Source organism: Balaenoptera musculus, chromosome 1, assembly GCF_009873245.2.
Source record: "Balaenoptera musculus isolate JJ_BM4_2016_0621 chromosome 1, mBalMus1.pri.v3, whole genome shotgun sequence".
NCBI classification, from domain to species: Eukaryota; Metazoa; Chordata; class Mammalia; order Artiodactyla; family Balaenopteridae; genus Balaenoptera; species Balaenoptera musculus.
Genome location: NC_045785.1, coordinates 117,040,328 through 117,066,955, shown reverse-complemented (window position 1 = coordinate 117,066,955; position 26,628 = coordinate 117,040,328). Strand labels below are relative to the sequence as shown.

At 39.0% G+C, this 26,628-nt stretch overlaps 1 protein-coding gene across 2 annotated transcripts in view; it reads left to right on the top strand.

Moving 5' to 3' along the window:
- Nucleotides 1-26,628, top strand: part of COPA (COPI coat complex subunit alpha) — a 51,158-nt gene that overhangs the window by 14,268 nt on the left and 10,262 nt on the right. Inside the window, exons 7-17 of one of the 2 annotated variants that reach the window (XM_036830241.1) lie at nucleotides 1,126-1,235; nucleotides 2,623-2,722; nucleotides 3,667-3,802; nucleotides 4,468-4,550; nucleotides 16,802-16,952; nucleotides 17,882-17,948; nucleotides 18,895-18,970; nucleotides 20,870-20,952; nucleotides 21,777-21,916; nucleotides 22,481-22,566; nucleotides 22,682-22,820. In XM_036830241.1, coding sequence (XP_036686136.1) covers nucleotides 1,126-1,235; nucleotides 2,623-2,722; nucleotides 3,667-3,802; nucleotides 4,468-4,550; nucleotides 16,802-16,952; nucleotides 17,882-17,948; nucleotides 18,895-18,970; nucleotides 20,870-20,952; nucleotides 21,777-21,916; nucleotides 22,481-22,566; nucleotides 22,682-22,820 — 1,171 coding nt within the window. Of the gene's footprint in view, nucleotides 1-1,125; nucleotides 1,236-2,622; nucleotides 2,723-3,666; nucleotides 3,803-4,467; nucleotides 4,551-16,801; nucleotides 16,953-17,881; nucleotides 17,949-18,894; nucleotides 18,971-20,869; nucleotides 20,953-21,776; nucleotides 21,917-22,480; nucleotides 22,567-22,654; nucleotides 22,821-26,628 lie in introns of both variants that reach the window. The other variant, XM_036830231.1, reaches the window with a different exon arrangement.

Genomic DNA, 26,628 nt, shown 5'->3' with positions numbered 1-26,628 from the left:
CTCCTGGACCAGGGATCAAACCCGTGTCCCCTGCATTGGCAGGCGGATTCTTTTTTTTATTTTTAATTTTCTTTTAACATCTTTATTGGAGTATAATTACTTTACAATGTTGTGTCAGTTTCTACTATATAACAAAGTGAATCTGTTATATGTATACATATAGGCAGGTGGATTCTTAACCACTGTGCCACCAGGGAAGTCCTTTTCTGTTGTTTTTGAATTATGGGCTGATTTCTCCCTATAGTCTCCAAAAGTTTTAATGGCAAGATACATATATTCAGATCTATAACCAGTCTTTTGAGCAAGTGTTTAAAGGGATATGACAGTTTTAATAATTTTTGTCCCCTGTCCAAGAGTCAAGAAGAAGATATGAGTACACTTTTTGCACAATTTGTAGTTTTACAATATCATCCACCAAATAAGCTGTTTTATATTTGATAGTTTTAGTTTCCTTAACTCCTTTGGAACTTCCCCATGAGTTGCCTAGAAGCTTCTAGTTTGAGAAACACTGAGCTGTGGCCTCCCCAAATGAGTTTTCTTTAAAAATTTTTTGAGATGATAGAAGAAAAGTTGCTATAGATTTCATAAAGTTGAAAGTAGAAATTGAATGTTTACCATTTGAGGCCACATTTCAAAAATATTGAAGAATGGAAATGGGTGTTATCTCAAGTAGACAGCTCTTGAGATGAGGTTTGTTGAAGAAATTAGCTTGTCAGAAGTTTGGATTGTCCTCCTCTGGGAAGAAGTCCCAGTAATGGGTCTGTTAAGGGAGCAGAAGAGAAGATAGTGAATGTACTTCACTATTTTGAACTTTTTTGTTTGTTTGTTTTGGCTGCACCGCACGGCATGTGGGGGATCTTAGTTCCCCAATCAGGGATTGAACCCACACCCCCTGCAGTGGGAGCGTGGAGTCTTAACCACTGGACCGCCAGGGAAGTCCCTCGAACAGTTTTAGAAAGAGATAGATAGGAGCTCTTGCATCTTTCTTTAGTCTCTCTAAATTTCTTTTTCCCTTCTTTTTCATTAATGTTAGTCTATCACTGTACCTTTCTGCATTTCTGTCACTGTGCTCTTTTTGGTAACATTATGTTTACATTTTTCATCCCACTCCTTACCCCTTCAAAGGTCTAAGGAAAAAAAACTTGTCCCCTGGTGCAGTGGAGTCGGATGTGAGAGGAATAACTGGGGTTGATCTGTTTGGAACTACGGATGCAGTGGTGAAGCATGTACTGGAGGTACTTATCACTATAGCTAGTGGCTAGATGTGGGCTCTTCTCCAGGGAAACAGTGACAATATTCCGTTCATTTATTCATTCCTTCAACAAAGACTTATGCAGGGTTTACTGAGTGCCAGGCACTGTTTGAGGCACTGAAAATAGAATAGTGGGTGAACCAACAGAGAAATGAAGCTTATGTGCTACCTGAGGGAGAGTCATGTTACCTTATAAACATGAAAGCTGGCACAGGTTCCATCACCGTCCCAAAGCAGAGCCCATTGTCAAGCCTCTTGAAGGGGAAGGGGAGGATGATAAATCAAAGTTACCGAGAACCAACCATGTGTAAATAACTTGCATGCATGGTGGGAAAATAGAAAAGCATAAGGGAAACAAACTAGATGTTTTAAAAATATCTAATCCTTACCGCTATCTACTGGTAGAGATATTATTAACCTCATTTTGCAGATGAAAAAATTGAGATTTACAGAAATTAAGTGGTTTACCAAAGTCTACACATGTCTAGTAAATTGAAGAACTAGGCTTTGAACTTGGATCTATCTGACTCCAAACCGAGGTGCTTTTCACCGCAGAATGGTACCTCTCAAAAATACTGCTAATTCGAAACTACCTTATCTGTGATTCTGTTATGATACAGAGTGTAAACGTATAAATAGGGTAAAAGATATCTTAAAATCAGCAGTTCTTAAACTTTTTGGTCTGAGGACCTTTTTATACTCTTAAAACTTATTTAGGACCCCAGAGAGTTTTTGTTTATGTGCATTATATCTGTCAATTTTTATCATATTTGAAATTAAAACCAAGAACTCTTAAAAGATGGACTATATAAGGATAAAGTCTATTAGCCATCAAAGCAGTGATGTCATCACATGTCATGTAACCTCTGGAAAACTCTACAGTCATGAGAGAATAAGAGTAAAAGGGGCAAATAACATTTTAGTAGTATTATGGAGATCATTTTTGACCCTGCAGATTTCCTGAAAGGTTCTTGGAGCTCATCTAAGAGTTTCTTGAGGACACTTTGAGAATTTCTTCATTAAGTTATAAAATTGGTCTTTATTCTTGAGATGCTAATAACTAGTTGGAGAAATAAAATATAAGTAGACAAGTAACAAAACAAGGTAGTATATCCCAAATGCAAATGAAACTGAATTTGGGAGTAGAAGAATTTGGGAATTCCCATGAGAATTGGGAATAATATTAGATAGATTGATGTAGTAATTCTCATGGTCAAATCTTAGAGCAGCAGTCCCTTGAGTCTTTTCACATGAAGAGTAAAAATCAGAGACATCGTTTATAACCACTAGCATGGTCCATTGGTTTGCTCTGAGTAACAGATATAAAGAACGACTTTTTTAGTTTAGAAGAACCACCTTTTTTTGTACAGGGTCATGATCGTGGAGTTAACTGGGCTGCCTTCCACCCCACTATGCCCCTCATTGTATCTGGGGCAGATGACCGTCAAGTGAAGATCTGGCGCATGAATGGTGAGTGAACCAGTGACAGTATCACCATACCTAAAATATTGGCTGATGGCCAACAAGGTGAAGTAGCCAGGTTTTCCAGACTTAGTGACCCATTTTCCTACCTTAGGTTGTTAGGCTAATCCTGGGAGCATGACAGTTGCCTTATTCCCTTTTTTTCCTTTGATGGCATCCTGATTTTGAGGAGTATGAACATAATTAAAAATAAGAATTCATTTATTCAACAAATACTTATTGAGTACCTACTTTGTACTAACCATTTTTCAGGGTTCTGAAGATAACAGTGGTGACTGAACCAGATTACATTCCTGCCATATGAAGATTCCATTTATTCTGTAGTGGCAGCTAATGACAGAGCAGGATAAGGAGATAAAGAATGACAGAGAAGAGGTGTTATAATTGATAGGGGGGTGAGAATGAAATAACAAAGAAATATGTAAAGATTCAGAGTCTTGGGCTTCCCTGGTGGCGCAGTGGTTGAGAATCTGCCTGCCAATGCAGGGGACACGGGTTCGAGCCCTGGTCTGGGAAGATCCCACATGCCGCGGAGCGGCTGGGCCCGTGAGCCACAATTACTGAGCCTGCGCGTCTGGAGCCTGTGCTCCGCGACGAGAGGCCGCGATAGTGAGAGGCCCGTGCACCGCGATGAAGAGTGGCCCCCGCTTGCCACAACTAGAGAAAGCCCTCGCACAGAAACGAAGACCCAACACAGCCATAAATAAATAAATAAATGAATGAATGAATGAATGAATGAATAAATAAATAATAAAAATTTTTAAAAAAAAGATTCAGAGTCTTAAATGAAGAAAATTGCCCTATTAGAAAGGAGTTGGTAACTTTACATTTTGTAGTAGTACCTAGCATTTGGTTAGTGGATGTCATAATTTGAAATCCCAAACTTAAAGTAGTAGGGAGTTGTGGTGACCTAATTCTTTTTTGTTCTTCAGAATCAAAGGCATGGGAAGTTGACACCTGCCGGGGCCATTACAACAATGTATCTTGTGCTGTCTTCCACCCTCGCCAAGAGTTGATCCTCAGCAATTCTGAAGACAAGAGTATCCGAGTCTGGGACATGTCTAAGCGGTAAGGGGGTTACAATGGTGTGTGACCAAACCCAGGGGAAAGCCCCTTTCTCTCTCTTACTGTCTCTCTTTTTAAAAATTAGATTAGAACACTTTTTGTTTCTCATCATCCTCAGCATGTAGAAAAATCAAATTATATATTATGAAAATGTGAAGGGACCTAGTGTTAGCCAACATTTACAAATCTTCCATGAAATAGAAATTTCTGTGTATGTTCTTTTTCTCCTCTAAATTTAAGCAGGTTCTTCTGTAGCTATAGAAATAAGAAATATTAAATGAAAACAGTACAGTAGAAAATTATGATGAGTGGGGGAAGTTGTAATATCAAAATAGTAGAGTCAGTTTGAAGTCCTCTTTTTTTTTTTTTTTGGTCATGCTGCACGTGGCATGTGGGATCTTAATTCCCAGACCAGGAATCGAACCCAAATCCCCTGCACTGGAAGTTTGGAATCTTAACCACTGGACCACCAGGGAAGTCCCTGAAGTCCTCTTTCTGTTCCTTGGTAGAATTTATCATGACTGTCTTTATTTAGAATATGCAGTTCACTGTCCTTGATTTAGCTTTTTAATCAGTGTGCTGGCCTACCACTTAATGCTCTTGTATGTGATAGGCTGAAGTTTCCTTGGAAATTAATATTTTTCTTTGTGTACCTTTTACTTTCCTAGGACTGGGGTTCAGACCTTCCGCAGGGACCATGATCGTTTCTGGGTCCTAGCCGCCCACCCTAACCTTAACCTCTTTGCAGCAGGTAAAGGCCATTTCTTCTCTTTTTTCCTTTGGTTCAAAGTTTATAAGACTTGAGAGTGATTCTCCATTAGCTTTGTCTCCAGCAAGTATATAGTAGGATGACAAGGAAAAATAGAAGTCTGAGAGCCACCTAGTTGAAGCTTTTCTCCTTTTTAACTCCCTTACCTTCTTGGTATAGTGTTCTTTATCCACCAAAATTCATTTAATAATAAAGCCCATTCTCTCCCTTTTTTTTTTTTTTTTTTTTGTCCATGCCACACGGCTTGTGGGATCTTTGTTCCCCAACCAGGGATTGAACCTGGGCCCTTGTCGGTGAGAGAACTGAGTCCTAACCACTGGACCTCCAGGAAATTCCCCTAAAGCCCATTCTCTTTGATTAGTTCCTAGGAGACTTAGAGGCTAATGCTGGACACTTGAGGTTCCTAGACTGAGGAGCTAGAAGCTGAGTTTTATTCATTCATTTAGCAAATACATACTGAGTATCAACCCTAGTCTGGGTGCTGGTATTCTAGCAGTGCATAAAACAATGTCTCTTACTTTATAGAACTTATTTTGAGTTATAATTAACTTAAAATATTTTATTAGTTTCACAGCATAGTGATTTGATTTTTTTTTTTTTTATAAATTTATTTACTTATTTATATTTGGCTGCGTTGGGTCTTCACTGCTGTGTGCGGGTTTTCTCTAGTTGTGGCGAGCGGGGGCTACTCTTGGTTGTGGTGCGCGGGCTTCTCATTGCCGTGGCTTCCCTTGTTGTGGAGCACAGGCTCCAGGAGCGCAGGCTTCAGTAGTTGTGGCACACGGGCTCAGTAGTTGGGCTCGCAGGCTCTAGAGCGCAGGCTCAGTAGCTGTGGCACATGGGCTTAGTTGCTCCGCGGCATGTGGGATCTTCCCGGACCAGGGCTAAAACCTGTGTCCCCTGCATTGGCAGGCGGATTCTTAACCACCGTGCCACCAGGGAAGTGCCGATTTTTTTTTTTTTAATTTTAATTTTATTTTTTTGTCTTTGGCTGTGTTGGGTCTTTGTTGCTGCACGCGGGCTTTCTCTAGTTGCTACAAGCGGGGCCTGGTCTTCATTGTGATGCGTGGGCTTCTCGTTGCAGTGACTTCTCTTGTTGCGGAGCACGGGCTGTAGGTGCATGGGCTTCAGTAGTTGTGGCTCACGGACTCTAGAGCGCAGGCTCAGTAGTTGGGACGCACGGGCTTAGTTGCTCCACGGTATGTGGGATCTTCCCGGACCAGGGCTCGAACCAATGTGTCCCCTGCATTGGTAGGCAGATTCTTAGCCACTGCGCCACCAGGGAAGCCCGATTTGATATTTTTATACATAATGAAATGATCACTACAATAAGACCAGTTACTGTCTGTCACCATACAATGTTCTTACAATATTATTGACTATATTCCCTATGTGTACATTACATCTTCATGACTTATTTATTTTATACCTATTTTATACCTGGAAGTTTGTACCTCTTAATCCCATTCACCTATTTCATCTGCCCCCCTACCTCTCCCTTCTGGCAACCACCGTTTGTTCTCTGTATCAAAAAGTCTGTTTCTATTTTGTTTTGTTTGTACATTTGTTTTTTAAATTCCACATATAAGTGAAATCATACAGTATTTATTTTTCTCTGACTTATTTTGCTTAGCATAAATAATACCCTCCATGTCCATCCATGCTGTTGCAAATGCAAGATTTCATTCTTTCTTATGGCTGAGTAATATTTCATTGTATATGTATACAACATCTTCTCTATCCATTCATCTATTGATGGACACTTAGGTTACTTCCGTATCTTGGCTGTTGTAAATAGTGCTTCAATGAACATTGGGGTACATATATCTTTTTGAATTAGTGTTTTTGTTTTCTTTTGATAAATACCCAGGAGTGGGATTGCTGGATCATATATGGTAGTTCTATTTTTAATTTTTTTGAAGAACCTCCATATTGTTTTCCATAGTGGCTGCAACAATTTAAATTCCCACTAACGGTGCACAAGGGTTCCCTTTTCTCCAAAGCCATGTCAACACTTGTTTCTTGTCTTTTTGATAATAGCCATTCTGTTAGATGTGAGGTGGTATCTCATGGTTTTGATTTGCATTACTCTGATGATTAGTGACGAGAACCTTTTCATGTGCCTGTTGGCTATCTATATGTCTTCTTTGGAAAAATATCTTTTTGGGTATTCTGCTTATTTTTAAGTTGGCTTATTTGATTTTTGATATTGAGTTGTATGAGTTCTTTATGATTTTTTTTTTTTGGCCACACCACATGGCATGCGGGATCTTAGTTCCCCGACCAGGGATCGAACCTGGGCCCCCTGCAGTGGAAGTGTGGCGTGTTAACCACTGGACCACCAGAGAAGTCCCAGTTGTATGAGTTCTTCAGATTTTGGATATCAACCCCTTATTGGATATATTGTTTGCAAATATCTTCTCTCATTCAGTAGGTTGCCTTTTTGTTTTGTTGGTGGTATCCTTTGCTGTACAAAAGCTTTTTAGTTTGATGTAGTCCCATGTGTTTATTTTTGTTTCCCTTGCCTGAGGAGACATACCCAAAAAAATATTGCTAAGACTGATGTCAAAGAGGTTACTGCCTACACTTTCTTCTAGGAGTTTTATGGTTTTAGGTCTTACATTTAAGTCTTTAATCCATTTTGCATTTATTTTTGTACATGGTTTAAGAAAGTGGTTCAGTTTGATTCTTTTATATGTAGCTATCCAGTTTTCCGAACACCATTTATTGAAGAGACTGCCTTTTCCCTATTGTATATTTTTGCCTCTTTTGTCATAGATTAATTGACCATGTGAGCATGAATTTATTTCTGGGCTCTCTATTCTGTTCCATTGATCTATGTGTCTGTTTTTGTGCAGTATCATACTGTTTTGATTACTATAGATTTCTAATATAGTTTCCAGTCTGGGAGCATGATACCTCCAGTTTTGTTCTTCTTTCTAAAGATTGCCATGGTGATTTGGCAACTTTTGTGGTTCCATACAAATCTTAGGAGTATTTGTCTAGTTCTATGAAAAATACCATTTGTATTTTGATAGGGATTGCACTGAATCTGTAGGTTCCTTTGGGTAATATGGACATTTTAAAAATATTGATTCTTCCAGTCCATGAGCATGGTATATCTTTCCATTTATTTGTGTTGTCTTCAATTTCTTTCATCAGTGTCTTATAGTTTTCAGAATACAGGTCTTTTACCTCCTTGGTTAAATTTATTCCTAGGTTTTTTATTCTTTTTTGATGCCATTGTAAATGGGATTGTTTTCTTCATTTCTCTTTCTGATATTGCAACAGATTTCTGTATATTAATTTTGTTTCCTCCAATTTTACTGAATTAATTTATTAGTTCTAATAGTTTTTTTGTGGAATCTTTTGGGCTTTCTATATATAGTATCTTGTCATCTGTAAATAGTGACAGTTTTATTTCTTCTTTTGCAATTTAGATGCCTTTTCTTTTTCTTACCTAATTGCTGTGGCTAGGACTTCCAATACTATGTTGAATAGGAGTGACAAGAGTGGGTATCCTTTTCTTGTTCCTGATCCTAGTGGAAGAGCTTTCAGCTTTTCACCATTGAGTATGATGTTAGCTGTGTGTTTGTCATGTATGGCCTTTATTGTGTTGAGGTATTTTCCCCTCCATACCCACTTTGCTGAGAGTTTTTATCATAAATGGATGTTAAATTTTGTCAAATGCTTTTTCTACATCTATCGACATGATCATATGATTTTTACCCTTCATTTTGTTAATGTGGTGTATCACATTGATTTATGGATGTTAAACCATCCTTGCATCCCTGGAATGAATTGTGCTTGATCATGGTGTATTATCCTTTCAATGTATCGTTGTATTTGGTTTGCTAGTATTTTGTTAAGGATTTTTGCATCTATGCTCATCAGGGATATTGGCCTATAATTTTTGGTTTCTTATGGTCTTTGCCTGGTTTTGGTATCAAGGTAGTGCTCTCCTCATTAAATGAGTTTGGAAGTGTTATTTCCTCTTCAATTTTTGGAATAATTTGAAAAGGATAGATATTAACTCTTCTTTAAATGTTGGTAGAATTTACCTTTGAAGCCATCTGGACCTGGACTTTTGTTTTTTGGGAGTTTGTTGATTACTGATTCAATTTTGTTAGTAATTGATCTATTCAGGTTTCCTGTTTCTACATGACTCAGTCTTGGAAGATTGTATGTTTCTAGGAATTTATCCATTTAGGTTGTCTAATTTGTTGGCATATCATTGTTTGTAGTATTCTCTTATAATCAGTCCTTTGTATTTCTGTGCTGTCAGGTGTAATTTCTCCTCTTTCATTTCTGATTTTATTGGGGCTCTCTTTTTTTTTTTTTTTTTTAAATTCCACACCTCTTTTTTTTTTTAATTTATTAATTTATTTATTTATGGCTGTGTTGGGTCTTCGTTTCTGTGTGAGGGCTTTCTCTAGTTGTGGCAAGCGGGGGCCACTCTTCATCGCGGTGCCTGGGCCTCTCACTATCGCAGCCTCTCTTTTTGCGGAGCACAGGCTCCAGACGCACAGGCTCAGTAATTGTGGCTCACGGGCCTAGTTGCTCCGCGGCATGTGGGATCTTCCCAGACCAGGGCTTGAACCCATGTCCCCTGCATTGGCAGGCGGATTCTCAACCACTGTGCCACCAGGGAAGCCCTCTCTTTTATTTTTTAATGAGTCTGGCTAAAAGTTTGTAGATTTTATCTTTCAAAGAACCAACGCTTAGTTTCATTGTATTTTCTGTTGTTTTTTTAGTCTCTGTTTCATTTATTTCTGCTCTAATCTTTATCATTTCTTCCTTATACTCACTGAGCTTTGCTTGTTCTTCATTTTGTTTTTTTTTAAATCTACTTTTAGATTGCTTGAGATTTTTCTTGTTTCTTGGGGTAGGCCTGTATCACTATGAACTTCCTCTTAGAACTGCTTTTGCTGTGTCCCATAGATGTTGGACACTTGTGTTTCCATTTTCATTTGTCTTCAGGTATTATTGATTTCCTCTGATTTCTTTGTTGACTCATTTGTTGTTTAGTAGCATGTTGTTTAGTCTCCACATGTTTGTGTTTTTTCTAGTTTTCTTCTTGTAGTTGATTTCTAGTTTCATATTTTTTGGTGAAAAAGGCACTTGAAATTACTTCAGTCTTAAATTTATCAAGCCTTGTTTTGTGGCCTAGCATGAGATCTGTCCTGGAGTATGTTCAATATGCACTTGAAAATAATGTATTTTGCCACTTTTGGATAGACTGTTCTCTATCTATTAATTCTATCTCGTCTAATGTGTCATTTAAGGCCAGTGTTTCCTTGTTGATATGATCTGTCCATTGATGTAAGTAGGGTGTAATGTCCCCTAGTATTATTGTGTTATTGTCAGTTTCTCCCTTTATTTCTATTAATATTTGCTTTATATATTTAGGTACTCCTATGTTGGTTGTATAAATGTTTGCAAATGTTATATTCTCTTGTTGGATTGACCCCTTTATCATTATGTAATGCCCTTCTTTGCCTTTTGATATGATCTTTGTTTTAAAGTCTATTTTGTCTGATATGAGTAACGTCCTAGCTTTCTTTTCTTTTACATTTGCATGAAATATCTTTTTCCATCCCTTCACTTTCAGTCTGTGTGTATCTTTAGATCTGACTTGAGTCTCTTGTAGGCAGCATATAGATAGGTCTCATTTTTTTAATCCATTCAGCCACTGTAAGTCTTTTGCTTGGTGCATTTATTCCATTTACCTTTAAAGTAATTATTGATAGGTATGTGCTTTTTGACGTTTTGTTAATTTTTTTCTGGTTGTTTTTGTAGTTCTTCTCTGTTCCTGTCTTGTTCTTTTGGTTTCTTCCCTTGTGGTTTGATGGATTCCTTTAGTGTTACATTTGGATTTGTTTCTCTTTATTTGTTGTCTATCCATTGTAAGTTTTTGTTTGTGGTTACCATGAATTTCATAAATATTGAACTGTATATATATATTTGTCTATTTTAAGCTGATAGTCACTTAAGTTCAAAGGCATTCTAAAAGCACTACATTTTTACATGTACCCCATTTTATGTTTTTTATTTCATATTTTATATCTCTTTATTTTGTGTATACTTTAACTATTTTTTGTAATTATAGTTGATTATACTGCACTTGACCCTTTAACAACGTGGAAGTTAGGGACACTGACCCTCTGTGCAGTCTAAAATGTGCGTATAAGTTTACAGTTGACTCTCTGTACCTGTGGTTCCGTATCTGCAGATTCAACCAACAGTGGACTGTGTAGTATTATTGTACATATTTAGTGAAAGAGAACTGTGTGTAAGTGGACCAGTGCAGTTAAGATCCATGTTGTTTAAGGGTCAACTGTTCTCTGGTCTTTTAACTTTCATACTAGCTTTTTAAGTGGCTGATCCACTGCCTTTACTATGTATTTGCTTTTATCAGTGAGATTTTTCCTTTGATGTATTTTCTTTTTTTTTTTTTATCTTTTTAAATGTTTTTTAAATTTATTTTTGGCTATGTTGGGTCTTCGTTGCTGCACATGGGCTTTCTCTAGTTGTGGTGAGTGGGGGCTACTCTTCATTGTGGTACGTGGGCTGCTCATTTCAGTGGCTTCTCTTGTTGTGGAGCATGGGCTCTAGGTGTGCAGGCTTCAGTAGTTGTGGCACATGGGCTCAGTGGTTGTGGCTCGCTGGCTCTAGAGCGTGGGCTCAGTAGTTGTGGCGCACGAGCTTAGTTGCTCTGCAGCATGTGGGATCTTCCTGGACCAGGGCTCGAACCCGTGTCGCCTGCATTGGCAGGAGGATTCTTAACCACTGCACCACCAGGGAAGTCCCTCATATATGTTTTTATTTCTAGTTGGTGCCTTTTCTTTTCTGCTTGAAGGAGACCTTGACATTTCATGTAAGGCTGGTTTAGTAGTGAACTCTTTTAGTTTTTGCTTGTCTGAGAAACTCTTTCTCCTTCAGTTCTGAATGATAACCTTGCTGGATAGATGCTAAGTGGTAAGTCTTTTCCGCTCAGCATTTTATATGTATCCTGCCATTCCTTTCTGGCCTATAAAGTTTCTGCTGAAAAATCAGCTGAGAGTCTTATGGGGTTTTCCTTGTATGTGATTAGTTGTTTTTCTCTTGCTGCCTTTAACACATTATTGACCAGAGATGTATTAATACATCTTTTGTTACCTGAATGTTATTGACTGGAGATGTATCAATACGTTTTTAGAGAGTGATACAATTAACATCACCATACAAAGTTGTTAGAGCTTAAAATTGATCAAGGGTTCATTATACAACTTATGAATGTCGTTATCATTTGCATTTTGCTCCATTAGGTTTTTGTTCCAACCTTGTGTATATTATAAACACAAGTTTGTTACCATAAAATTTTCAAAAATGATGCATCGCGAGATTTTGAGTGAAGAAGAATTTTTCGGTGAATTTTATGCAGATACTTTCTCTGATTGTCCAAGTGACATATATACTAGTGTCTCAGAAGATGATAGTTCTTCAGAATATAGTTCTGATTCAGACAATGTGAATGTTAGACCAACAAAAAGACAAAAAAACTTAGTGATTGATTCTGATATGGAAAGTGAAAATGAAACTCATGGTGCTGGAGAATGCTCCCTTGCTTCTGCAGAACAGTGGATTGCAGACAACATTTCACAAAAATTAGAAGACTTTACAGGTGTGTCAGGTGTAACTATTGAATGTAATAACCTGCAAAGTGTTAGTGAAATAACAGAATTAATTTTTGGTAACGACTTTTTCGAGTTGGTTGCTTCTCAAACAAACTTGTATCACCAACAGAATGAAAAAGCATATAAAAAGTATGATAAGGCTTTAAAATGGACCGATGTAACCAATAGTGATATGAAGAAGTTTCTTGGATTAATTTTTTTTTTTAAGAGGTATGAAGCTTCCTTTATTTTTTTTTGAATTTAATTTTATTTTATTTTTTTATACAGTAGGTTATTAGTTATCTATTTTATACATATTAGTGTATATATGTCAATCCCAATCTCCCAATTCATCCTACCACTGCCCCCCCGCCCACCACTTTCCCCCTCTTGGTGTCCATACATTTGTTCTCTACATCTGTGTCTCTATTTCTGCCTTGCAAACTGGTTCATCTGTACCATTTTTCTAGATTCCACATATATGCGTTAATATATGATATTTGTTTTTCTCTTTCTGACTTACTTCACTCTGTATGACAGTCTCTAGGTCCATCCACATCTCTACAAATGACCCAATTTAGTTCCTTTTTATGGCTGAGTAATATTCCATTGTGTATATATACCACATCTTCTTTATCCACTCGTCTGTCGATGGGCGTTTAGGTTGCTTCCATGGATTAATAATTTTGATGGGACAAATAAGAAAGTCACACTGGAAAGAATATTGGTCGACTGATCCCTTACTTGAAACACCTATCTTGCCAAAGATTATGACGAGAAGAAGGTTTGAAAAAATAATGACGTTTCTTCACTTCAGCAATAACTCAGAAACTCTACTTACTGCAGACAGAGAGGTTCAAAAGTTAAACCTCTTTTGGATTATTTTCTACCAAAATTTCCATCGATCTATATACCCAAACAAGAGCTATCACTTGATGAGGCAATGATAAAGTGGAGAGGATGACTCAGATTCAAAACCTATAATCCCAGAAAACTTACAAAATAAGTTTGGTCAGGATGGTTAACGAAAGTGAAACTGGGTATATATGCAACCTTGAGATTTACATGGGTGAAGGATAGAAACTGCAAGAAACAATTTTATTGGTCCTACAACCTTATCTTGGTTCATGGCACTGTATTTACCAAGACAATTATTAAAACAGTGTGTCCACATCTGAAATATTGTTGAAAAATAAAACCAGAATTTGTGGGACTATAAGAGAGAATCATGGTCTACCAAACCAATCAAGAGAAATCTAAAAATCTACAGAGGGGAGAAATGACATTCTTATGGAAGGGAAAAGTGATTTTTCTTATATGGAAAGACAAAAGGCTAGTCTGCATGGTGACAACTATTCATTATGCCTCCATAGCATCTACAGGAAAAGAAGACAGGAGGACTGGCCATCAGATGACTAAGCCCACTTGTATATTAGAGTATAATAAATGTATGAAAGGAGTTGATTGATCCAGTCACTACCTGGCAAACTGCAATATCCTCTGGAAAACTCGAAAATGATATAAGAAAGTGGGTTTCTATTTGAGTAATTGCAGTTTATTCAATGCGTTTAAAATTTATTGTAGCCTTAATGCACAGAATAAAATGACTTACAAGCAATTTTTGTTAGCAGTAGCTAGAGAATGGGTAATTGACCATTCTGGTGAGTATAGTGGTAGTCCCGCACCTGGTCCTTCTTGTGGTGTTTCTAAAAGAGCCCCCCACAAAGATCCACCTTGTCGACTATCAGGTAAAATAAAAGAACATGTTCTAGAGGAAATAATACCCACAGGACTAAAAAAAAATGCCACGGGGCTTCCCTGGTGGCACAGTGGTTAAGAATCTGCCTGCCAGTGCAGGGGACACGGGTTTGAGCCCTGGTCCGGGAAGATCCCACATGCAGAGCAACTAAGCCCGTGCGCCACAACTACCGAGCCTGCGCTCTAGAGCCCTCAAGCCACAACTACTGAGCCTGCGTGCCACAACTACTGAAGCCCAAGCACCTAGAGCCTGTGCTCTGCAACGAGAAGCCACCTCAATGAGAAGCCTGCGCACTGCAACAAAGAGTAGCCCCCACTTGCCGCAACTAGAGAAAGCCCGTGTGCAGCAACGAAGACCCAATGCAGCCAAAAATAAATAAAATTAAAAAAAAAAAAATGCCGCCAGAAAGTGTAGAGTCTGCTCTTCCAGGGGAAAGCACAGTGAAACACGATATATTTGTAATAGATGTTCTGTTCCCTTGCACAGAGGTGCCTGCTGTACTGCCTATCACACTCTAATGAAATATTAGAATGCTTTAGTTAGACATGTACAAAGTTTCAAAGAAATACATTAAGTGCAAAAACAGTTGTTAATAGTTATACTCAAACGCGGGTGTTTCAGTATTCACTTATATAACAAATCGCTGGCCACAGGCATCAGTTTCTGCAAAAATCCCCTGGCCAATAATGTGTTAAGATTCTCTCCTTATCTTTAACTCTTGCCATTTTAATTATAATATGTCATGGTGAGGATATCTTTGGGTTCATCTTATTTGGGAATCTCTGTGCTTCTTGGACCTGGATATCTACTTCCTTCCTGAGGTTAGGAAAGTTTTCAGCCATTATTTATTCAAATAAGGTTTCTGTCCCTTTCTCTCTTCTCCTTTGGGAATCCTATAATGTGAAAGTTAGTATGCTTGATGTCGTCCCAGAAGTCCCTTAACTCTCATTTTTAAAAAAATTCTTTCTTTTTGCTGTTACGATTGGGTGATTTCCACTATTCTGTCTTACAGATTGCTCATCTGTTCTTCCATATCATCTAATCTGCTGTTGATTCCCTCTAGCATATTTTTTCTGTTTTTGTATTCTTCACTTTTGATTGGTTCTTTCTTATATTTTCTAAGTCTTTGTTGAAGTTCTCACTGAATTCTTCCATTCTTCTCCCAAGTTTGGTGAGCATCCTTATGACTGTTTCTTTGAACTCTTTATCAGATAAATTACTTATCTCTGTTTCATTAGGGGTTTTTCCTGGGGGTTTATTTTGTTGTTTCTTTTGGAACATATTCCTCTGTCTCCCTTTTGTTTGACTTTTGGTTTTTGCTTCTATGAATTTAAGCAAAACAGCTACCTCTCCTGGTCTTTTCAAGGAGTGGCCTTGGGCGAAAGCTTTCCTGTGTAGATTGTTTGCACCTGGCAGCTTTGACAGGCTTGCTGGGGCTGGAGTGCATCTGGGCAGGCATAGTCCCTGGGGAGTGTGGTCTCTTGGTGGAGTGCCTGGGGCTGGAGTGGGCGTGGGGCAGTCCCTGGAAAGCGCTACACCTGAGGCCATGGAACTTTTATTTGTAGTGAAGGGAGGTAGACCCATAAAACAATAAATATATAAAACAATGTATGGTGAAAACTGCTTTAAAGGAAAGTTAAGCAAAAGTAAGTGGGTAGGGCTTCCCTGGTGGCGCAGTGGTTGAGAATCCGCCTGCCAATGCAGGGGACACGGGTTCGAGCCCTGGTCTGGGAAGATCCCACATGCCGCGGAGCAGCTGGGCCCGTGAGCCACAACTACTGAGCCTGTGCGTCTGGAGCCTGTGCTCCACAACAAGAGAGGCCGCGACAGTGAGAGGCCCGCGACCGCGATGAAGAGTGGCCCCCGCTCGCCACAACCAAAGAAAGCCCTCACACAGAAACGAAGACCCAACACAGCCAAAAATAAATAAATAAATAAATAAATTTAAGAACAGTTTAAAAAAAAAAAAAAAGTGGGTAGAGAGGGATGAATGTGGGGACTGCTGCTTTATACTGGGTGTTCAGGAAAGTGAAGGGGAATGATAAATACATTGACAGTGGGAACAGCAAATGCAAAGACCGTGATATGAGAAATGTTTAACATGTTTGAGGAGCATCAAAGTGGCCAGTTGGAGCACAGTAAGGGGCTAAATAATAGGAGGTAAGACCAAGCCAGATTGGGCATTGCCTTGTAGGCCATTAGAATTTAAGACTTTATTCTGAAAGAATGGAAAGCCATTGGAAGGTGTTGGGTGGGGAAGTGACATGATCTGATTTATGTGTGGAGTGTATACTAGGAGGACAAAGATTGAAGGTTTTTCTGAGTGATGGATAATGTTAGTAGGGAAAAGCAAAACATTTTTAAAAAACAGAACCAGAAAGGCTTTTTAAACTAGCATCCATTTGTTCAGCACTTACTTTTTATGTTTGTTATTTGATAGTGACTGGGGAAGGATGGAAATTATTGTAATTTCTGTTTTCAGGGAGCTCAGTGTATACTGGGGATGATATACCTAAACAGTTACAGTGCAGAATGGTATGTGCTGTGACGGAGGTTTGTACAAAACAGTTAGGAGAACACAGAGGAGGGTTTGTCTAATGTGGCAGTATGATAGAGTGAGTATTGGTAAAGGATTTACAGGTGTTTACTTGAATAAAGATTCCAAGAATTGTGAGAATTTAGGCAAATAAAGAATGCATTTAGGTGTCTTAACTTTGTTTTTAGCATTCATATACAGTCGTCATCTTTGTGTATCTCCTGTTTCCAGTTTTCTTTCTTGCCTACAGCTAATTCTTTCCTCCTTTTTCCCTGTGGCCCAGGCCATGATGGTGGCATGATTGTGTTTAAACTGGAACGGGAACGGCCAGCCTATGCTGTTCATGGCAATATGCTTCATTATGTCAAGGACCGATTCTTACGTCAGTTGGATTTCAACAGCTCCAAAGATGTAGCTGTGATGCAGTTGCGGAGGTAAATCAGACTTGTTTCTTCCCTCCAAACTGTCTCATCTGTTACCATGAAACAATACTCACAAACTGGAGTCTGTTCTGTTAACAACGTTTTGGATCTCATCTCCTGTCACAGGTAGAATCCCCAGGAGCATGGTGGTGGCCATGAGGCCAATGGGGACTTCCCTGTTGACAATGCTAGAGACGCTGTGGAAAGGAAATTATACTGCCAAGTTTGCCAGGTGTCTTGAAAACCAGGGAAAGTTTCCTGGTTGAGAGTAGCCCAGCTTGGTGACAGGCCTCTTTGCCTTTATTTAGCATTTCTTTTCTATACCTCTCCCTTTGCTTTTCAGCAAAATGCATGCAGCTCTAAACCAGAATATATGTCTCTGGAAACTCTTAACTCGGAAGATATGATAATATCTAGGGTGCCTGGCAAAAGGAACTATCCTCTTGGAAAGCCAGACGTATCAGCATGCTGAAACATTCATGGTGGCAGGCTTTGGCATAAGGGTTTGATAACCACCCTCCAGCATTACCACAATAAAAAAATGGGTTTATGTTATCACTCCAAGGGACAGGAGAAACTAGCCAGAGACAAATCACATCATGTTACTCTGTGGTATCCACTGCAATTATGTGTAGGAATTTGTACCCAAGAAGAATCAATCCCACTCACTACAGTGAGTGCTAACTATACCTTCTGTTGAATACGTAGACTTGTACTAGGTGTGCTTTTTTAAAACTCTGTGCTCAAAGCTGAAATAGGGGAGTCCCTAAGCCTTAAAGGAAGGAAGAAATAGATGCAACATTCATTTATTTTTATTCCAGAAAAATGATAAGTATATCTGTAAAGATGAGGTAAGTAGGAGGTGTAGTAGTAATTCCTTTTTTCCTATTGTCATTATGTCTTTTTACTAATTTCTCTGTTTTTTGTATATATATCTCTAGTGGTTCCAAGTTCCCAGTGTTCAACATGTCGTACAATCCAGCAGAAAATGCAGTCCTACTGTGTACAGTAAGTAAACCTCCCAGGATCTCCTCATTTCCCATAGCTCTCTTTCTCATGCCCTTAGAGGATCTCTAATGGCTTCTTAGAAACTATTTAATGGTCATTTTGAGAGAGCTGAAACAGTAAACAGAGGCTCAAACCAGGTAGGCTTCAGCTGTCATGAACACGTTAAGGGTTTGTGTACTTACATCTTTCATAAGGCTAACAACTTCTAAACTTAATGGAGCATCGGGATGAATCACCCAAATCACTGAAAGTAATTTGAAAGAATGTTTGGGACTATATCCTACTCAAAGGAGATGCTTATCTTGATTCCCTCCATTTGGGTGAAAATAGTAGAGCTGATTTTGAGAGGAGTTCCTTTCAGTGGTGTTACCTTTGGGGTCATCAAGTAGCCCTCCTTATTTCTTGCCATACAATTAAAAAAAAAAAAAAAAAAGAAAGAAATGACATTCTAATTTTAGTGCCTTCATTGCCAAGTCAGAAGAATGAAAACCTGTCTTTCCCGATATGACTTCTGGTGTCTGATCCCAGTTCTTCTTCAATATCTAACAGTCCCATATTTTCCTCCTGGCACTTTCCTTTAATGTTTTTTCTTTGATGTCTTTTTTTTACCTTCAAACAGACTTTTAAGTTGATGAATATACTCAGGTGGGGCACTGGAATATTGGGGTCTTAGTCTGTTAATTTGTGGAATAGAGAGCAGTCCTTGCTTTCATTCAAAAGATATCTACATCTTTGGAAGATAAAAGAAAAATAAGGTGACATGAATGCTGAATTCTTTGGCAACGAGCCCTATAATTTTTAGCTGTAGAAACGTTCAAATGCCTTCTGAGTGAAAGGTGTGAAAAGTATAGTTTCAGGTTGCTGTCTGTATAATGGTGCTGTTTTCTGTCAGAGTAAACTGATATCTTGGGTGCTCTTACTAACAATTCCTCCCTTTCCTCTACAGAGAGCCAGTAATTTAGAGAATAGTACCTATGACTTGTACACCATCCCCAAGGATGCCGACTCCCAGAATCCTGATGGTAGGCATTCGCTTTGTATACCCGACTCTGCTCCTAGCTCTCCTCACCCAAATCATCACTCCTCTTCAAGTTTTTCACGTTCCGTCCCCAGGCCATGGCCACATCACTCATGTCTGTTGGCAGGTGCTGCTGACAATTGCATCAGAGGCAACCGTGATGTGAAATATTCATGTTCCTCCTCCATTTTATTACTCCAGCTAGATATATATATTTTATAATTTGGTTATTAGAAACTCTCCATTTTCTCTTTCAGCACAGCATGTTATCCTAGTTTATTGTCAGCTGATGTGACTTTCACCCTGGTAGTTTCATTTATTTAAAAACGTGGTTCCAATCTTGCAGTGTCTCATCCTGGGACTAGGGATTTATGCTCTCCCATCCATATCCAGATCCGATTTGCTTCCTTTTGCATGTCAGAAAGACGAGGCTGTTAACAGCCCCTCACCCCACCAGGGATCCCGGATCCAGCTGAGACCCCTGCCTGCCTCTTCCATCACCAACATCCCTTTTTAGTCCTTTCTGCTAGAACTTGCTGACAAAACATTCTCAGAATAGATTTGAGTCTCACTTATGCTCCTTTTAGTGTACTTCCTCCAGTTGGTTTGTAGGTCAGAGGTTTGTTCCTCAGGTCCCCACTCTTAGTACCATACTTTCATGATATTTTAGACCGAATCAGCAGATTCTGATAAATACTTTGCTAGCTCTGTCCTATTGTGGGTGCCACTGTGTCATTATTGCTGCTAATATCATCACTCTCCTATAAGTGTGGTCATGGTGAGAAGAGAGAAAACCTGTAGGTCTTTGATATCCATAAATCAAAGTCTCCCCTATAAATTAATCAGTCAAGCCATTTCTGACCAATTTTTTTAATTTGGTCCTGCTTACCCATCCCCTTGCTTCTTTTCCCCATCTGTTTACAATTAATAGAGTCTAAAATATTTTGGTTTTGTCTTATAACCACTTTTATTTTACCTTCTCCATTTTTTGAGGGAGATAATAATTATTAAAGGAATAAAGGTACAACACAGAGGAAGAGAAAGAGCAAAGGCTTGAATAGTGTGGTTCTTCGGCCCCTGGAAAATGGGAGTGTTGGTTGTGATAATAATTAATTTTGTAAATTGCCTGACACCCCTGGTTGTCAGGGGGTGGCCTGGCAAGGCTGGCCAGCACGTATTGTCCAGTTTCCTGCTGATACTAATAGATAAAAAAATATTTCCGTGCATCCTTTTGTGTATCTCCTTTGAAGTTTCCCAGAGTGTGGAGTGCCCATTCGGAATTCTAATCAGCCAGTGAAGTGTTTGGGAACTGAGAAACACGTTGTAACTTTGTTGAGTGATTGATTGACATTTATGGAGCATCAGCTTGGTGCTAAATACTGCCTAGCATAGAGCTGTGGGGATTTAGTTAGGAGCGCTCTGCCCCACCCTGCTCTACTAGGAGGTCTGCATTTGCATGTTAAAAGCAGCAGAGCAGCTGCGTCCTGGAGAGGGGTCTCTGTCTCTACTCCAGCTTGTTGAGATAGGAGGTCCAAGACACTCACAGGCTGCTTGCTTTGTGCTGCAGCTTGGCCAGCGAGGCCCTCCCTGCTCGTTAGCTTGATGGAATGTGCTGTCTCCCAAGATGGGGGTGGTCCTTCTGCCAGTATATGGTGTTGGCTGAAATGCAGTCACTTGGCCTAGAGAAAAGAGGCTTGGCAGGGGTGGAGGTTGGAGTTTGGAGGGGACTGGTGGGGAAAAGTCACTGACAATAGCCTCAGGTCATGGCTGAATAAGTTAGGAAGCAGCTGAACTGGCAAAGCCAACATGGCAGCCAGCAAGACTGGCAGCTTCATGGCACCTGACTCTGTCACCTGCCAGTAGCTTACTACATGCTCCTGCCCTTTGGTTTTGTTCCTCTCAGCTCCTGAAGGGAAACGATCCTCAGGCCTGACAGCTGTTTGGGTTGCTCGCAATCGGTTTGCTGTCCTAGATCGGATGCATTCGGTGAGTTAAGACTAAAAAGGGAAATTAATTTGGACAGTGTGGTGGCAGTGGCCTGTGTATTGCAGAATAGAGAGCATTTTTTTTCCCCTTACTCTCCCCCGGGCAGCTGTGGTCCTCGTGTATTGGCTGCTTTCTCCTTAGCTCTACCCCAAACCCCTTGGGAAAAAAAGGCCTTAAAATTGATTTGATTGGGTGGATGATCACTGTGGCTCTGGGCTTAAGAACCAAGCTAAAGTCACTCTTGATAACACAGGAGCCGAAAAACATCAAATTTGAAATAGGTGAGCTGGGAAGTCCCTGACGGTCCAGTGGTTAGGACTTGGCACTTTCACTGCTGGGGCCCGGGTTCGATCCCTGGCCTGGGAACTAAGATCCTGCAAGCCACGTGGCAAGCCCCCACCCCGTCCCCCACCAAAAAAATGAAATAGGTGAGCTAGATAAGGAGTAGATCCTCTTCCTTATCCTACTACCTCTGATGGTACTTAAAAGGTAACGGGTCCTAAAAAAGTTAAGCAAAGCTCTCTCAAGAAAATATTTAACAAAAATTTAAGCCTCAGAAGTGCTGTATTCTCTCTCTGGTTGATTGAGGAATTCAGATTTTAGTTGGACTTCTCAGGATATTTCAATTGAAAAAAAAAAAGCTATCAAGACCCTTGGAGAGGATCTTAGTTGGAGTGGTCTACGTAGAGTGGTGATTGACCTGGACAGACAGAAAACAAAAATACTTTGTTTATTGAAGCTAAGGAATAATTGCTGAGGGACGTTGTCAGCTGACATCATCTTACATGTATTCCTCTTAACCCCACCTTTTATACTCATTTCAGCTTCTGATCAAGAATCTGAAGAATGAGATCACCAAAAAGGTACAGGTGCCCAACTGTGATGAGATTTTTTACGCTGGCACAGGCAACCTCCTGCTTCGAGATGCAGAATCCATCACGCTCTTTGACGTACAGCAGAAGCGGTAACATGTCAGATGCCCCTAAGCAGACAGGCATATAGTGGGGGAGAGTGGAAATCTTTAGTGGGAGCTTTTCTTCCCCCAAGTGAGTTTGACCTGTGGCTTAGCCACTTCTTGTGCTGTAACTCCAAGACTCTTTCTAACCACTTTTTTTCCTCTGTGATCACTCTCCATCCTGTACATACACACTAGCATTACAACAAGGGACTTATTTGTTTTCAGAGCATTTATCTGAACAAAGAATGCTCTTGGGACTTAGAATAATAGGGACACAGAAATGAATAACATAGTTCCTGTACTTAAAGGAGCTTATAGTCCATTGGTGAAAACAGACATACACAAGTCCCTAATAATACATGGGAATGAGGGGCAGGGAGTTGAGGAAGAGGGAAGTATACAATGTGAGCCAAATGTTTAAGTCACTGAACTGTAATACAGAAAATGTTTATTTGGTATTATTTTAAGAAATTTCGGTTTACATTAATTTGGAGATGAAAAGGAGGTAGGTCATAACCTGGAATAAGGGAATCAGGTCCACTCACATTTGCCCTTCTCTCTCTATCCCAGGACTCTGGCATCTGTGAAGATTTCCAAGGTGAAATATGTTATCTGGTCAGCAGACATGTCCCATGTAGCACTACTGGCCAAACATGGTAAGTCTTCATTATGTCCACCCTGATGTAGAGACCAATCCCTCCCTCCCCATCCCTGCCAGTCTACTTCACTCACCCTGTCCAGCAGAGCACTCATGTCCTTTGCCTCTTACAGCCATTGTGATCTGTAACCGCAAACTGGAGGCTCTATGTAACATTCATGAGAACATTCGTGTCAAGAGTGGGGCCTGGGATGAGAGTGGGGTATTTATCTATACCACAAGCAACCACATCAAATATGCTGTCACCACCGGGTAAGTTGATTATCTGAGATACAGAATGGGAGAAAGTGGCTTCTTAAAATCACTGTCCTGTCTCAGGAGACATACTGAAGTCCTCCTTGAACTGTCTTCGTGGAAAAGCTTTGTCTGGCATATATGTGCTAGGAGCATCAAAACATTCTTTTTTCAACTCTTTTAAAATTGTGAAATATGACACAAATATAGAAAATTACATAGGTTATAAATATATGAAATAGCAAATAGGTACATAATGAACATCTGTGTAACTGCCACCCAACTCAAGAAATAGAACATTTCTGACACCCCAGAAGCCCTTTGCCATGTGGTCCCTATTGATCACAACCCTCTCTCTTCCTCAAAGATAACATTATTCTGACTTTTATGATAATTTCTTTCTTGCTTTTCTTTGCAATTTTACCACCCAGTATGTGTCTTAAAATAATGATTTAATTTTGCCTGGTTTTGAACTTCATGTAAATTAAATCATGCTGAATATATTATTTCATATTTTGCTTATTTTGCTCAATATACTGTTTGTAAGATTCATCCATGTTGTAGCTCTAGATTATTTGTTTTTGTTGTTGTATAATTTCTATTATATAAATATGCCACAGTTTATCCCTCTATTCTAGAGGGATAGTTGGGTGATTTCTAGGTTTTGTCTATTATAAATGATGTTCTTTTAAACATTCTTCCATGTATTCTGGTTCATATGCACATACATTTCTCTCTAGAGCAGAATTGCTAGGTCATAGAGTGTGCTTATCTTCACATTTGCTAGGTAATGTGAAAGAGTGGTTTTACCAATTTGCATGCCCACCAGCGTTGTATAAAAGTTTCTTTGCTTGTCACGCTGGCCAGCACTTGCCTTTGTCAGACTCATTTTTGTCTAGTAGATGTGCGATGTATCTTGTAATTTTACTTTGCTATTCTCTGATTCCCCAGGAGATTGGACAACTTTTTATTTAGCCATGCATCAGGATTTCCTCTTCTATGAATTCTGTTCAAGTCTTTTACCCTTTATTTAAATGAGTTGTCCTTATTCTTTTGTTATAGGAGTTCTTTATATATTTGAATATCAGTCCTTTGTCAGGGCTATGTGTTGCAAATATTATCTCCTCCCATTCTATAGTATGTCTTTTGATTCTCTTTTGATATCCATTAATGAACAGAAGTTCTTAGTTTAATGTAGTTGAATTTATGAATCTTATTCTTTATGGATATCAGGTTTTGTGTCCTATTTAAGAAATCTTTGTTGACGCCAAGATCATAAAGGCATTCTTTTATATTTTCTTATGAAAACTTTATAGTTTTGCCTTTTATATCTAGGTCTATAATCTACCTGAAGTTGATTTTTTTGTATGGTGTGAGGTGTCGTGGGCTCAGCTTTACTTTTTCCATAAGGACACTCAGTTTTGTACCAGCATCATGTATTGAAAAAACCAGCCTTTCCCCATAGTTCTGCAGAGCCATCTTTGTGATATATGAATCACGTTTACAAAAATGCAAGGATCTGTTTTTTGTTTTTTTGTTTTCGTTTTTTTATTTTTGGCTGCATTGGGTCTTTGTTGCTGCACATGGGCTTCCTCTAGTTGCAGTGAGCGGGGGCTACTCTTCGTTGCGGTGCGCGGGCTTCTCATTGTGGTGGCTTCTCTTGTTGCGGAGCACAGGCTCTAGGCACGCGGGCTTCAGTTGTTGTGGCACGCGGACTCTAGAGTGCAGGCTCAGTAGTTGTGGCACATGGGCTTAGTTGCTCTGCGGCATGTGGGATCTTCCCGGACCAGGGACTGAACCCGTGTCCCCTGCGTTGGCAGGCGGATTCTTAACTACTGCGCCACCAGTGAAGTTCCAAGGATCTGTTTTTTGTGGTCTGTCTCTAATCGAATTCTACACTCTCTTAAGTATTATAGTCTTGTAAGTCTTTACATCTGGTAAAGCAGTTCCACAAATCTTACCCACTTTGTTTTACTTTTTTTTAAGTTATTAGGCTATTTTCAAATTAGTTTTGCCTTGAAAAGGCATATTTTCAAGTAATTTTTTGTCTTGAAAAAGTATAAATTTTAGATTACCTTGTGAAATTCCATGCCAAAAAAAAAAAGACAAACGGGAGTTCCCGGGCCCTGGTGGGGGAACTAAGATCTTTTTTTTTTTTAGAAAGTTGATTTTTCTCTCTTTTTTTTTAAATTAATTAATTTTTGTCTGTGTTGGGTCTTCGTTGCTGCGTGTGGGCTTTCTCTAGTTGCAGTGAGGGGGGCACTACTCTTCGTTGCAGTGCACGGGCTTCTCATTGCAATGGCTTCTCTTGTTGCGGAGCACGGGCTCTAGGCGACCGCACTTCACTAGTTGTGGCACATGGGCTCAGTAGTTGTGGCACACAGGCTTAGTTGCTCCATGGCATGTGGGATCTTCCCAGACCAGGGCTCAAACCCGTGTCCCCTTCATTGGCAGGGGGATTCTTAACCACTGCGCCACGAGAGAAGTCCCGGGAACTAAGATCTTGCAAGCCTCACGGCATGGCCAAAAAAACCCCAAAAAACAAAAGCAAAAAACCCTATTGTGATTTCAGTTGGGATTGTGAATCTGTATGTGATTTGGGGATTTTGGGTGTAATTATTATCTTTACAATATTAAGTTTCCTAATTTGTGAACATGATATAGTAGCTTTTCATTTATTTAGGGCTTCTGAAACATCTTTCAATAAAGGTTTATAATTTTATCCATAGAGAGTTTGCATTTTGTTTGGTTAGATTTATTCTTAGGCATTTGATAGTTTTTAATGCTATTTGTAAATGGATAGTATCCATTTAAGAATTCAATTTTCTAATTTTTCCTGATATTTAGAAATACAACTAAGTTTTAAATTAACTTTATTTCAGAGACCTTGCTAGACTCTTATTAATTCTATTAATTTATTTATATTTTCTTTTCAAATGCTCATAGCATCTGTAGGTAATGACACTTTTGTTTCTTCTTTCCAGCACTTATTCCTTTATGTATTTTTCTTGTCTTACTGCACTGACCAAGATCTCCAGCACAGAGCTGAATAAACATGGTGATAGCAAACTTTCTTGTCTTATTCCCGATTTACAGGGTGACTTTTCAGTGTATTGGCATTATGTAAGCTTGCTGTAGATTTTTTATAAATATTTTTTATCTACTGAGGAATTTCTTTGCTATATCTCAAATGAATGTTGAATTTTTTTAGACCCCTTTTCTGCATATATTGAGGTAGTTATGCAGTTTTTCTCCTTTTGTTGATTAATGTAGTGAATTAAATTGATTTTTTTTTTAAATGTTAGACCAACATTGTATTCCTGATACAAATCTAACTTGGTCATGATGTTTTACCCTCTTCAAATATTGCTAGTTTCAGTCTGCTAATATTTTGTTTAGGATTTTGCATCTTTGTATATATATGTGTGTGAGATTGCCCTGTGATTTCCATTTTCCTTTCTGTCCTTGTCAGGTTTTGGTATTGAGGTAGTGCTAATTTCATAAAATAAGCAAAATAATATACTTTATTCATCTGTTCTCTCATTGAGTTTGTATAAGATTGGAATTAATTCTTCCTTGAATGGTAGGTAGAATTTGCCGGTGGAGTCATTCAGGCCTGGTACTTATAGGAGGATTTAAAAATATGATTCAGTTAATTTTATGTAATAATTACAGGACTATAGGGGTTTTCTATTTCTTTTTAGTCAATTTTGGTAAATTTTACTCTTCTGGGAATTTGATCATTTAAAAACATTTATGCATATCCTCATTCTGCAAGATCTATAGTGTTATCCCTTTTTGCATCCCTATTATTGCCATTTCATCC